Genomic DNA, 14,160 nt, shown 5'->3' with positions numbered 1-14,160 from the left:
GATGAATTCAGCGAAAGGGCTGAGTATATGATACGCCAGCCTTAAATACACCTTTTATACATATAATATATTATTTATATATACAAATGAACACATCTATATTACATAAATATATGTATATATTCAAATGTAAATGATATAATATATTATATTTGATTTTTCGTATGCCAATCGAACGTATCTATTTTAATGGCCATATGTGTGTATGCATATGTACATAAGCACCGTTAAATTAAACAATACATTACATACTTAAATGTATCATGGATAATTTAGAAACTTGCTAATCGCCGCTATTATGTAGAGGCTGCAGAACTTACGCAAAAGTTGTAACGATGAAAAATTATTGTGTCAACCTAATAACTATGTGTATGTATGTACGTATGTATGCAAGTGTAAGTGAACGGCTATTTAAGTTTTATAACAGCCTTTACATGATTCAGACAAGAATGTAAGTGAAGTATTAGTTTACATTCAGGATTAAAAACAAGCTTAATTTTTGAAACGAATTATGTAAATCTGAATGGCTAATTGAGAAAATGTAATTTCCTCATCTTATGTCTAAGTATAGAAATTGGCATACACAGATATATGTATGTGTAGATATATACTACTTATGTACATATATGGTATGTATGGTTGATGGCATATTATGATTCTTTTCTCATGACTGATTTCTTATATATATTATTAAAAAACTAAATGAAAAATTTGCAAGGAAAAGACAAAAGTTTGAACGAAGAATAGTGGAAAGAAAATTACAAAAACTTGATATATGGAAATGAGCGTTTGTGCCCAAAATACCAATGTGCACACAAGTGGAGAATTGATAAAAAGTTTAAAGTACGTATGTCATGTATAGAATGTCATAAATAAATATATAAATTCGTGTGTCTCACACCGAAGTGTTGACAAGGATCTAGAAATGTGCTTACAACAAACTATTACGTTGTTCATTATTTTTGTCGTAGCAGCATTACTCAAACTCTGTTATGGTGGATGAAAATGCGAAATATTGTCATCGAGATCGTCTAAAGGCAGAACCATGAGTGGTCTTCGACATAATAAAGTCGCATGATAAGGGGTAGGAGGTGTTCGGTGAGTTAATTTAAATGGGTATCAAAAAGGATCGTTAGTCTCAGAGGATTATCTTCAATGAGGTGGCAATTGCGATTTTGATTAAAACTGGTATATGGTATGTTGATATTCCTACAAAAACTCAAAATATCGAACAATTTCTCTTGCTAGAAAAACTGGGAAGATCATACAAGCAGATCACAAGTAAAAATAAATATTTAAAAAACGAAGCAAAAAGTAAATTGTGAAGGCTTTACTTAATATTTTCCAATTAAATAATATTACAATATATTATGGCACACGTGCGTGGCCCACCATCTTTTTTTTTTTTATTTAAAGCGTCATCGACTATCTCTCATCTATTCAGACGTGTGCTTAACAAGTGTACTTCGTTCGCGAAATAATAACAAAAAAAATATCCGTTAATCGTATATTGTCATTTCTCGCTTTTGTACAATTTCGCATCTGGTGATTCTTACACAAACGCAATTTAACAGATTGGTTAACCTCTACAGCATACCAACAAGCAATAAAATGCAAATACAATCAGGGCCGCCGGACATACAAGAAAACAGATTTACCCTACTAAAAAAATTAAAAAACACCACTCAAAATACCAAATAAATAATGAAGTACAAAAATTAAGTCCAGTCCGTTCGTCATAAAAAGGAGCATAACTCACCTAAACTCACATGAAAACAAACCGAAAACAACGCATGCTCAGCATTTATTATATGGAAGAAAACACAACACCGTCAGCAAAAAAATTTCCAAAAGTCAACACGATTTTTGAATCACTTGAAGCTTACACTTTATTATACGAAAATTCAATGAGCTATAAAACGGCATAACCGTGTTTATCTAAAGATTCTGAGTGAAAAGTTTGAAATTTTAATGAAAATTTGCGGAATTTTTATAATTTTTGTATACTGGTGTTTGTCGCAGTGCTAAATTTTTATAAAAGTAATTGAAATTAAAAAAATAAATAAATAGTCAAAAATTGTTTTGGCGCACTCTTTCTTTTGTCGGTAACAGTACTTCAAAACCTCTCCACTACTATGTAGTGGTGAACATTTACAAAAAAAACTTAAAAACTATGAAATAAAAAGGAATACTAATGAAGAAGAACCCAAATTATAGGTAACCAAAAAATAAATAACAAATAAACCAATTAAATATTAACAGAGACTGTAACTTTTATAATTTTTCAAAAGTTTATAAGTTAAAATTTTACTTTTATTTCTTCAGTCAAATATAAAAGTTAAAATCTGGAGCTTTATTTTTCGATCAAAAACAAAAGATCTGGCAAATATTATTCACCAAAAGGCAGCGACAAAAGTCAGTTTAAACGCACATTCTCAGTGATTTGCGAAGTAATTTGTTCGAGCAGGGCTCTATATATTTTCATATTATTATTATTTGTATTGTACAAGGTGAAGTCCAAAATAAACAAGACTGGTGCCATAAAAATGTTTCTGTCTGGCTGTAGCGATCGATCCCTCGTAAAGCATCGATCAAACAATTTAAAGTTTATGCTCGTTGTTAAGGTGACATTTCAAACTAAAAAAATTATTTTGCTGTTTTTTGTTTGTTCCATTCAGTTGTGAGTTACGCGGTGTTAACAATCGAAGTCAACAAAGAGAAAATTCGGTACATTTTACTGCTTTTCTTTGATAAAGGCGAAAATGCAACCCAGGCCGCTGAAATTGTGAATGGTGTTTATGGAGCCGATACTGCCAATTGGAGCCAATTACGCGCAATTTTGGTTTCGTTGATTCCGTTCATCATTTTTGATGTCAAAGAAAACGTCGATAAAATCACAGAAATAATCAAAGTTGACGGTCATGTTAGTAGTCGTAGCATCGCCAAGGAGCTAAAAATCGACTATAAAAGAGTTTCACACCATTTGCGCAAAATTTTTACGCAAAAATAATGTGTTTCTTTTTCCTCAATCAATATTTACAGAAGATGAAAAAAATTAAGATTACTTTGATTTTTTTTATTAAAATCTATTCTGCACCGAAAAAATAAAAGCCAAATTTTAACTTTTACATTTGACCTGAAAAATAAAAGTTAAAATTTAACTGTTATTTTTTATTGGAAAATATCAATCACAAAATAACAGTAATTGTTTATTTTTTTTTTTTTTGTTTTCAAAAACAATTTAAATCTTGTTGGACTAATATTACTTGGCTAACAAGCATAACATTTCATAGGGTGTTTTTTTAGCTGCATGCTTTAACCTGTTAACTGGGTATGACGAAATATTTCGTTATACATAAAAGCCTTCTGCAATGGGCATGACGAAATTTTTCGTCATGAAAATTAATCGGAATATATTGAACGCAATACGTTCTACTTTGTTCTTATCTATTAAATCTTGAAAGTGGTTATATATATGCCATCATGAATTTTCATGTTCTTGTAATCTTTGATATTTGAAACGTTCTGAAACGAGTTTAGCAATAGCTAATCCCCCGGTTAACAGGTTAACGAAGGTTTGGTAAATCGTTTAATGCCAGAACAATGTTTCCAAATTGTGGACATTTACTTTGAAAAAAAAGAAAAGAAAATCTGTTTGCGAAGTTCATAGAGCCCTGGCGGTATTATAAGTCCTTATTTTTTCTTTCTAAAAAGGAGCTGGTGTTATGGTGAATGGCGCACGCTATCGAGCCGTACTGACTGAATTTTTGTTTCCAAAAATTAATGAGCTATATACGATGACGGCACAACTTGCCTTACAGCGCGCTGAACATTCGATAAATTGCAATTCAAGCCACCGAATGATCGAATGGACCACGTAACTTGTAGCCATAGTGTACATATGCCGAATATCGCATTCGAAAAATTAAAGTCATGAAATTATTTAGCAGATTATAATAAAAAAAAATTTTCCATTTTTCTTTCCGACTGACTTTGAATTAAAATTTTGAGAATAACATTATTTTGAAAAAGCTTCTCATGGGAACTATATGTCGATCAGATAATCAGCCCTAACATGCAATTCATCGTAGACTGTTTATCGACTGTTTGCCTCTCTCACTTTTCTTCTCCATAACACAACCGCACATTTCAACGAATACATTTTAATTTGAGAATTCAGCTTGACAAAAAACTTAAAGATTATTTGCTAAATTGTCTTGTTTACATTGAAGTGAGCTCTTGTCGAAATATCAAAATTTGACATTTGAGTTTTACAGAACTTTCTTCGTGTTCACATGGAACCCACGATTACAATTTTTTCGTATTCGAAGGTTTTCTACGATGGATTCTATGATAGAGCTGAATAAGTAAAGCTTATTATTATTACCCATATTCACCACAACCCCGTCTTACATCAAAATATAAAACAAAATTGCTTTGCATTGGTTTTTTATTACATTTAGAGTATTACATTCTTAACTGAAATTGGTAACATTTAAGTAGAAGGATACGCTGAGGGCTTCGCTGTGTGATGGGGCTAATTCAAAATTATAATCTACTGGATACTACATTTTTTTTTTTTTTGCACAATTCATTATTATTCAATTCTTAACATAATTTATATATCAATTTGTAAAGTTCTGAATAATGATTACAATAACCAAATAAACACAAAATTAAGCAACATATTCAATAATAGGTATTAACGATTTTTTTAAATCAGTGAAATGGCATATATTATTCGTAGAGATCGGACTGTATGCACTTGCGTGTTTGAGGCAGGTAAATATAATTAAATTCTCATTTTGCAGAAGTTTCATGGGAAACCAACAGTAATTAAATGACTTTAAAATTACAGATGCATGTGCAAAACGCAAACTAACCAACTTATAAGTTCTATTTTTGATGATATTGAGAATGGGTGTTGGGCATATTTACTTTGCAATAAAATTACATTTTCTGTTGTTAATATTAAATGATAGGTCCAGTTATTACTTTATAAAAATTTTATATTCAAAAATTAATTTTTAATTCATTTTCAAGATTGCAATACGTAGATCCAGAGTATGTTAATAATGTCATTTTTTTCTTGCAATTTTATGTTGATTTTGAATCATTTGAATAACATTTTTAAAATCGCAATGCAAAAAATGTTTAAAAACTTAAAATAATTTGAATGATAATTTTCTTCTGTATGCTGAGGAAAACGTCAAGTGCATAAAATTGTAAATATCTGACTGGTTATTTGTAATCAAAATACAACTAAAAATCTTGGATTCAAAAGATACCTAGCACCCGGGAGGGTAAAGGATTAATAATTCTGAGCATTCTGTGGCTGAACTTTACAATAATGATTTTAAGTTTTGCTATGAACTCTGTGAAGCAATGGTTTTTGCTAGTATTCCATGAAATGCGTTGACTAATGAAACGGGTAGTATGCAAAAAGAAATGTACTGGGTGAAAGCACTTTAAGATAAACATATTTTAACCAGTGCTACGAGGTAAAAATTCACAATATTCGGGAGGATATTGGTGACAGCTCTATATTTGGATATCAGAACTATCAACTCCGCTGCACGTTAAATAGCCGATTTAGTAGTAAGAAAAATTGACGAGGCCACACCTAATCGCCTATGAAGAAATTGATGAAGTAAATAATTCATCCTATGCACGGTATGGTACTCATTACTGGTTTGGTGAATCGCAGAAACACTGCAATATTGTTCTGGTGGGCAGGTACATAACAGTGGTAAAGATAATTTATTTGAACACACCAACTCGTGCACCGCTTCATCAAAAACATATTTGAAATACTACCGACAATTCCGACATCTTTAAAATCAACATTTTTGTCTTTGAGCTAGAGAGATTGATGAAAACGCTCATGGTGACTTAAGCGAAAAATTAAAAAATATATTTGCAAATATACTTCAACGAAGCGTTGATTTAACTTCCGCGATGGAAACCAATAACGTATTGTGTAAGGTGGACTATATTTCTCCAGCCACGGATAAAATAGTAGAAATACACATGTCAAAATTCAAGTATGCGCCATTAACTTTCGCAAAAGTGGTGTGAAGTTTCTTAGCTTCCAGCGTTAACATGGAACATTTTTTAAATGATTAAAATATAATATAAAAAGCAATTATATTAAAAATAAGAGTTTAGATCGTAGTATCAAGTATTTTCTTTTCAATTAACTGATTGCATATTTCGAATATGCACATGACATAGTTATTGTGTTCTTAAAATATGTTTATATACCAAAAGAGCAAAATCGATTGTAAATTAAAAAATTGCATCTAATCCGATCTCTATTGGGTAATGGATTTAATATCTGAAACAGTTCTAAAGTAAGATTTTTGGGTACGCATAATGGGTAATTCAATTTATTTTTTGTTTTGTTCTTGAAGTGAATTTATTTACCAGCGTTATTTATGCCAGTTGAGAAGAGTGGAACCATTTTTTTAGCTTTCTTACTCTTTTTTCCTCCCATTCCTCCAGCATGTCCAGCATTAGTAGCCGCAGGACCCGGCTTCTTTTGTGATATAGCCATGGCAAGAACATCTCCTAAATCTGTTGGCTTTGGCAAAGTAAAATCATTATCTGCTAAAGATTCCTCAAGCGATTCACATTCACTGGAACGCTCAGAATTAATGTTGCGATTTTTTGGGTTGCAAATAGCAGATTTGCCCCAAGTAGATAATTCCTTGTACATGTTGTTACTATTGTTTCTTGGAGATGATAATGTGGGCCAATACTCACTGGTGTTAGGCGATTCACCTCCCACAACCGCTACTGTTGAATAAGTTGCCTGACGTTTGATTTTGGGTATATCGGTTGATTTGCTGTTGGGTGCATTTTCAACGCCCCCAACGCTGGGAAGTGCCTCTTCAAACCCCCACTGAAAATAATAGTAAACATATAAAAAAAAGAAGCAAAATAAGTTTCAAGCGATTCCCTTACAGTTGGAAACTCGTGTGCGGAAGTTAAATTCAAGTTTGTTGTGCTAGCAATAAATTTTCCCATTTGTCGATCGTTAATTTCATTTATCTTCCTTTCGCGGCGACTCTCCTCGCGCTCGCGACGTTGGCGCTCTTTCTTGCGCGTAAGTATATCCTCTTAATTATAAAAAAAAACAATTACAACTTTCTCATCAACACTCTAATTTATACTAACATACCTCTAAACAGACGCAATATTCCGCTAGATACAAAAGGCGGTTGTAAATCTACCTCAATAATCGCGAACTGACATGTTAAAGGTAAATGGCTTAAGCATGTGAACTTGCGTCGGTGCTCTTCATCCATGGAGTGATGCTCCTTTTGTAAAACAAGTGCGCTAATTACTGACGGGGCATGTTCCAACGTGCCATAGCAAGCTTGCAGCATTTTAACATTCAATGGATGCAGATAAATGTTTTGCCCATCCACCGATTGATAAAAGTAGTAATATTTTGCACTCAATTTTTCGCTTCCTGCAGATGATAGAGTTAAAGTACTTATGTTGTATAAAGTATCCTCATTGCTAATACTGCCTTCAGAGTTTGAAGCTTCGATATCCTCCATATTTTGCAAATTCTCAACATTTTTCCCGCCTTCAGCATTATAATTTTCATCATCTTCAAATTTTATATTTTCAATTTCAGTGGTTACGCGTTCACATTCATCAAGCAAATCCATTTCATTTTTGCTTTCTATTTCTTCTTCCATTCCTTCTTCTACCTTCTCACGTCGTTCCTTTAACAAATCTAAAGCTTGTTGTATGAATACATACTCTGGGCATGTAGGGTCCTGGCCAACAACCAACTCACGTTGTTCACGATCGATTATTTTTAAAATATCATTCCGTTTAGCATACAAGAATTTTGAAAATTTTGATTCTTCACCGGCCGAAAGTAGTGGATAGCTATCTAGCTCGTTTCGATTAGTATTTGCCTCGAATTTCTCTATCATCATGCATCCCTTTTTGCGACGCATTAACTGAAAAGTAATTTCATCGCCTATATTAAACTGACGTTGTTGGATGATGGTTGTACTTTTCAAGTCAGCTGTATGGATAGCTTCGTAGCAAATTGGACATTTACGCCAAGTTTTATCGCTTAGAGCCAAATAGTGCAGAATACAAGGCCAGCAGAAGACATGACCACAACGTGTTAATTTAGCTGCAATAGGAGGATATAGACAAATAGGACATTGCGGCTCCTCTTCAGTTTGTATATTAATTTGTTCAATAAGATGCCAATCGATTAAATTGTCGGGAGATGCACAAATACTCAAATTAACACCCGATTTTATAACGAACTGAAAACTAAATAAGAAGATTTAATTAACATAGTATTGCTGTAAGTTGTTAAAGGAAATCTCACTTTGCTTGTAAAAACTGCTCCTTATTGTAGCGATGGCGTTTGCTTGCGCCACTATTGCCTCCATGACGATGAGTAGCACCAGTTGCACCGCTACCACCGCTACGTCCAAAAACGTTAAAGCTAAAAGCGTTGTCAGCGTCGCGTGGAGCATAATGAAAGTTTAGCAGATGGTTCAAATTCTGTTTTTTGCTCCCTGGCGTGTACACTGAATTCAACTCGTAGTCAACGTATTGCAGAGATTTTTTTTTGGCCAAAGCACCGGTCACCACCGGTTCTACAATATTGGCTAATCCGGTGCTGGTAACAGGAACATTGTCAGTAGCGCATGCAAGGCCGTCTTCGTTATTGTCAGCTGAATATACGTTACCAGCTTTGTTCCCACCGCCACCGACGCGGTGACGTGGTCGTTTATCAACATTGGGACGAGTTTTGATCGAAGTGTATTGCTTAGAATTGCGCTGAGAGTCGCTACGTGTGGAAGATGGCTGTTCACGACGTCGTGAGTTGCGAGGCCAAAGCTTATTGGCATCTAAATCTATTTATATACGTAAATAACATATTATGTAGAATATTTGCGATGCAACAAAATTTACCTGAAGATGACTTGCGGACTAAAGAATCAGTAGGTTGACACGCCTTCGAGCGTGTAAAATTGCTTTGTTGCTGTTTCTTGTTTTCCATTTTTATTTAAAAAGTAACTTGCTGAAACGCAGCTCGCGGCTGCACGAAGGGAACTGGGGAAGGTGAAAATGAAGGAATTCGTCGACAGCGAACTGTTAAAGGTGAATTTATCTCCAAATGGAGCGTAATGCACTGTATTATTTTTAAATCGAGACATTTTTACTGAGCCATGATTTTATTTAAGAAATACACGAAAAATTACGTCGCGTATAAAATTTTTTGCACGAAGTATTTTTACTTCCGAAAACGAGATTAAGACTCGTAGGTGAGTAGACGTAGCAAACCAACGGACGACGTCGTTGATTTCTTGATTATATCCGCAACCTTTTGTGGCTTATTTTAGCACACAGAAATCTATTACACTATTATATTAACTTTTCTACTGATTTACCGTAAAAAATTTAACAAGAAAGTTAAAATACCCTAAATATGTATATGAAATCTTCACGTTTTTGCAATTCCTAAACGAAATATGGAAACGATGACGACGAGCTAGAAATTTTTATTCAACGAGTAAAAAATTTCCAATTGTCATTTGCCTGATCTATGACGAATTTATATAAGGTGATAGCAGAGGAACAGTCGATTTGTTTTTTCTGCGATTTAGTAGTTAGAAGGTCAAAGCCATCTGTTTTTTTGTTGCTGTTTTGTATACCTCGGTATAGCGCAACTGTCATATAGCTACACTGGAGATGATTCTAAAGCTAACTCTGTTTTATATAGTCGTTCAGTAGTCAGCCAATCGTATCCTGTTTAACATAACTAAGGAAGATTCCGGAAAAAAGTGATCTCATCAAAAAAACATGGAATCGTTGAACCTGCAGCTCCCACTTCCCCAACTTTCCAGAAATCATATCACGGAGCGCATAGTTTTGGAGCAGTCGTTTATTATTAGACTGTACATTGAGGCAAACTGGAGTACCTTCTTCTGGAAGAAGGAGTAGATTTCTCAGCCTGATACAGTTGGAAGAAAATAACATTCGCTCAGCTCCCTCCATTATTGAGGGAACTGTATTTGGGTGAGGTATTGGGGTGAGTAGAAAGATAATTAGGTTGAAGTGCAAAACTGCAAAAATTGTTTAAAATCAAGGTAACTCCTTGAACGTGTCACATTGCCTTGAGTTATTATTTTATTTTTTTCTGCTTTCATTTCGAAATATTTTCAACAATATTAACATTTAGAGTTATTTGGGAACATGTCAGAAACATTATTTGTTTGTTTACACATTTTGCGATGAAAATCTACTTCGAAATCATTGCTTTTAAAATGCAGGGAGCAAAACTTTCCGTTTTCAAAATTAACTTTCGTCAAGCAAAAGTTAGCCCACACTGTTCGCAGGATTTTTAGGGAACTATAAAAATTAACCAAGTTTTCCAAATTTGTGTTTAAAAATGCCCTTAATTATTTAAATCTTTATTTTAAATTCCGGATTGTTCGCTTGAAATTACTTATATTTCTGCTAGATTTAAATATTGTACACTTCATTTTGAGATTAATCGATTCGAATTTTTTCAATTATATACAAGTAATATTTGTGGGATTAATTAATATAAGTAAATCTATTGCGGTAATTAGCTTCTAAGCCAAGGATAATAGAATTTGGATTGGAGCGTTATTACCATTGAGGGGTGCGCAGGTTCGAATCTTGGAGCATTAAACATCAAATGATAGAAGAAATTTTTTCTAATAGCGGTAAGCCCTCGGCAAGCAATGGCAAACCTCCTAGTGTATTTCTGGCTTGAAAAAACTGCTCATAAAAAAACAAACTTGGCGCTCGAAATCGGCTTAAAACTGTGGGCCCCTTCATTTGTGGAACAACCTAAAGACGCATGCCACAAATAGGGGTAGGAGCTCGATCAAACACCCAATATAGGGTGTAAGCGTCAATTATGTGCGTATGTATGGAATATATTCCCAAATTTACCATATGACGTATCTATTTTTTACACGACTTTTTTTGCACGCTTTTATGAGGAACGTATCTACCGTGTACAAAAAGGGTTGGGAGCCAGCTTGGCAATTTGATCGGCAGCTGGCAAACTAACAATCAGCCGCTTGAGAATTGATATTTTTTATCTCTGAGTTTGTTTATGAATTACTTGGCATATACAAGGGACTGTTTTGCAAAGAGAATATTTTCATAAAAAAACGTGCAAAAGATGTAATAATGATCTCAATATTCATAAGTATTTCTAAAACAAAAACAATTAATTTTTTTCACATAAAAAAAACAAAACTTAAAATTAATGTACACTGAAAATTCAATCTACATATAAATGCAAAACATATATTTACATATTTAAATTATTCAGTAAAAAGTTATTCAAAAACAAAATTGGATGATTAAACTGTGTTATTTCAAAATCGTGTAAACAGAGAGTTGGATGCACACGTAAAACTCCCAAGGCGAATTGAGCACTCTATCATCCTTGTATAGCAGGCAAGTGGAGAAACAACGAGCTCGATGTGAAGACTTTTAACATAAAGTGTGCGAGCAAGTTTGATGTCCGCACATTTGAAGTTTACTTCTTTTAATTTTTGATTTTAAGCCATCATAGCTATACGTGCTTAATTGTTAGAGTTTTTACAGTACCATATTTGTATACATCAAAAATATGTACATATTTAATAAAAGGCTTTAAGAATTTTTTTTATTTTGTATTAATTTTTTGCATAAAATATTATACTCAAATTTTTGTTCAAATGCTTAGTTCTAAACTATGTACCATTTGTTCTCTTTCATTTTAAATTAAAAAAAAAAAAATTTCACTATGCCAGTTAAATATTTTTAGAAGAATGAACCAGAATAAAAACAAAAATGGCTGCATACTGCCAAATTTGCGTACTGAAAAATAATGTCATTGCTACCTGGCATTCTTTATATTATTACACTATGGTCGTTATGAAACAGGTGAATATCATTTTGTTGTAATCTTTTTTTCGGTGAATCGTATACGATTAATAAATATCGCTGTATTTGGATTGGAATACTGGATCGTGATATTTGACGACCGTGTAGCGTAAAATATCGACTGATCCCATTCCATTTTTCAAAATTTGAACAACATAGCACAAAAATTATAAAATACTGAAGTTATTGCTATATTCATTGAATAATGAACATACCAATGTACATCTATATACTATACATATGTTTTCCGTTCTACTGCTATCACCTTGTATGAATTCGCCTTGACTAGTTGGTTTTCTCGCTGAAATGAAACTTCAAGCAAAGCAAGCTGCGAAGTCAAGAATGATAGAATACATTATCAATGTAGAATACACCGTGCAGCAAAGTAATATAATTAAAATATAAGTTTTAAATTTATCAATATTGCGGTATATCTGTTGACTAGGCTCTACATATCTAAAATAAAGAGTAATTTTTGAAGGCTATTATTAATGGACGAACCATCCAAAACTAGTCATTCCGTTTAAGAATTTGTTTACATTTGTTCCGCAAACAAAAACAACAGGTGCAGTACGTTTGTTAACTCTTTGTACTTTGGTCGGTCTATTTACCAAAACTAACGATTTTTCAGGTTTTTATAAAATGTTGCCTCGCTGTAAATTCATTGGAGAAAACCCTGTGGATTTTCGAAATGCCCGCGCTCGACAACCAGAAATAGTGCGATCTGTACAAAAGGATGCCAAATACACAGATGACCTTGCAGAGGATTTCTCGGATTTACTTCGCTTAACCGGCTCGCGTAGCTGGATAAAATACAACCACTTGTGCAAGCTGTTTGCTGAAATCGCATATCACGGATTTGCGTCGATTAATAATTTGCAAACGCTTGGAGAGGAATACACGGGTACTATTCAAGTGGATAGCGCTTATATGCATATTCCATCACGTTTGGTATGCACTTTGTTTAAATCACTTGTAACTGAAACATATTATATTATTTGTAGTTACAACTAGTTGCCATTATCCTTGAATTCGGTGGAGATGCTTTGTATCTGCGAATTTTACAGAAACTTGAAAAACATATTGAGGATAATGAGGAAATCGTGTCAGAGGCAAAGCAGAAGCTGCTAACAGCAGTTCGAGTGATGCGTTATTCCCCGCAGTACATCAAAGCATTACATAAATCGCTTTTTTACCTTCAGTCCAATAAGTATCAAATTTCCAAGCGCCTTACGGGCATTAATTATGTGCTGATACGTCATTGGCTACAACCAGAATTTTCGCTATACGGCTATAAAATACTTGGAATTATAACATTTTTACAAGTAACAGTATCACTAGTTATAAGCACATATGAAGCATGGAAAGTGCATAGACGAAAGCGGTTAGAAATGATAAGTGACAAAACAAGACGTTTGCTCAGCATAGAACAAGAAGTGGCGGAGCGTGAAAAATCTGAAGCACCACAGTGCATCCTTTGTCTGGAGCCACGCATTAATACGAGTCTGACGCCGTGTGGTCATTTGTTCTGTTGGAATTGTTTACTGGATTGGCTGGACGAACGTGATGAATGTCCGCTATGTAGAGAGAAGTTAAAAAAGTCTAACGTAATCCAGTTACAAAATTACTTGTAGTTTATTGGAATGTTGTTTCGAGTTAAAGGGGTTCATAGGATTGTGGGTGTAAATAAATACAAGTATTTATCCTATAGTTTTGACTAAAATATATAGATATATTTTAATAATGAAATGGCAAATTCAGATACATACCGTGAACCAAAAAAAGAATAAAAAAAATTGTTAACCAATGGGTTTTGTGTTTGACATTCATTATCTCTAAAATCATTTAAATTTTAAAGTTGCAACCAAAAGTAGCTAAAAGGCTAATATATTTTCTTTTAAAAAGTAGAAACAATTTATTTTGATACATTTATTTTGTTCCCCAAAACTTAAAACCCAACAAAGGGTGTAAGCCCCAATTATATATGTATGTATATGTAATATATACATATACCTCGGAGAATAATCCTATATTTATCACATCTAACAGAGAGGAAGTTCTGGAAGTAAAAATCAATTCAATAAAATCACACAAGAATTTAAGAGTATTTACATCAAAATAAAGGTATTTTAATTACCTTTCTAATGACGTTTTCGATTTAGTAACGAAAGGTAATTAATATACATATGAAATTATATT

The 14,160-nt window shown here is 33.3% G+C and overlaps 2 protein-coding genes across 5 annotated transcripts; one reads left to right on the top strand and one right to left on the bottom strand.

Moving 5' to 3' along the window:
- Positions 1 to 5,429: 5,429 nt before the first annotated feature.
- LOC128859542 (RING finger protein 10) lies at positions 5,430 to 9,562 on the bottom strand. 3 transcript variants are annotated; one of them, XM_054096445.1, is made up of 6 exons: positions 8,962 to 9,562; positions 8,369 to 8,903; positions 7,535 to 8,310; positions 7,184 to 7,477; positions 6,967 to 7,121; positions 5,430 to 6,904 (listed from the first exon to the last, which is right to left on the bottom strand). In XM_054096445.1, the coding sequence occupies exons 1-6, from the start codon at positions 9,047 to 9,049 to the stop codon at positions 6,419 to 6,421; spliced, it is 2,334 nt and encodes a 777-aa protein (XP_053952420.1). In that variant the 5' UTR covers positions 9,050 to 9,562; the 3' UTR covers positions 5,430 to 6,418. The 3 variants fall into 3 exon arrangements, with proteins under 3 accessions (XP_053952420.1, XP_053952422.1, XP_053952419.1); XM_054096447.1 differs by having other exon boundaries at positions 7,538 to 8,310; XM_054096444.1 differs by having other exon boundaries at positions 7,184 to 8,310.
- A 2,715-nt stretch (positions 9,563 to 12,277) lies between these two features.
- On the top strand, positions 12,278 to 14,030 carry LOC128859541 (peroxisome biogenesis factor 10). 2 transcript variants are annotated; one of them, XM_054096443.1, is made up of 3 exons: positions 12,278 to 12,526; positions 12,593 to 12,912; positions 12,966 to 14,030. In XM_054096443.1, exons 2-3 carry the CDS (start codon positions 12,604 to 12,606, stop codon positions 13,593 to 13,595), a joined length of 939 nt encoding a protein of 312 aa, XP_053952418.1. In that variant the 5' UTR covers positions 12,278 to 12,526; positions 12,593 to 12,603; the 3' UTR covers positions 13,596 to 14,030. The 2 variants fall into 2 exon arrangements, with proteins under 2 accessions (XP_053952418.1, XP_053952417.1); XM_054096442.1 differs by having other exon boundaries at positions 12,278 to 12,531; positions 12,966 to 14,028.
- The last annotated feature ends 130 nt before the right edge of the window (positions 14,031 to 14,160 follow it).

This window comes from Anastrepha ludens, chromosome 4 (genome assembly GCF_028408465.1).
Source record: "Anastrepha ludens isolate Willacy chromosome 4, idAnaLude1.1, whole genome shotgun sequence".
NCBI classification, from domain to species: Eukaryota; Metazoa; Arthropoda; class Insecta; order Diptera; family Tephritidae; genus Anastrepha; species Anastrepha ludens.
Note: the sequence above shows the minus strand (reverse complement) of the source record. Positions and strands in the feature narration are given on the sequence as shown.

Excerpts from the sequence above, each read along its gene's own strand:
- LOC128859541 (XM_054096443.1), top strand. The coding sequence starts at position 12,604 with ATGTTGCCTCGCTGTAAATTCATTGGAGAAAACCCTGTGGATTTTCGA. Across the intron at positions 12,913-12,965 it reads TGCATATTCCATCACGTTTG|TTACAACTAGTTGCCATTAT; the intron begins GTATGCACTTTG and ends TATTATTTGTAG.
- LOC128859542 (XM_054096444.1), bottom strand. The coding sequence starts at position 9,049 with ATGGAAAACAAGAAACAGCAACAAAGCAATTTTACACGCTCGAAGGCG. Across the intron at positions 7,122-7,183 it reads AATATTGCGTCTGTTTAGAG|AGGATATACTTACGCGCAAG; the intron begins GTATGTTAGTAT and ends TTTATAATTAAG. Across the intron at positions 6,905-6,966 it reads CCGCACACGAGTTTCCAACT|TGGGGGTTTGAAGAGGCACT; the intron begins GTAAGGGAATCG and ends TATTATTTTCAG.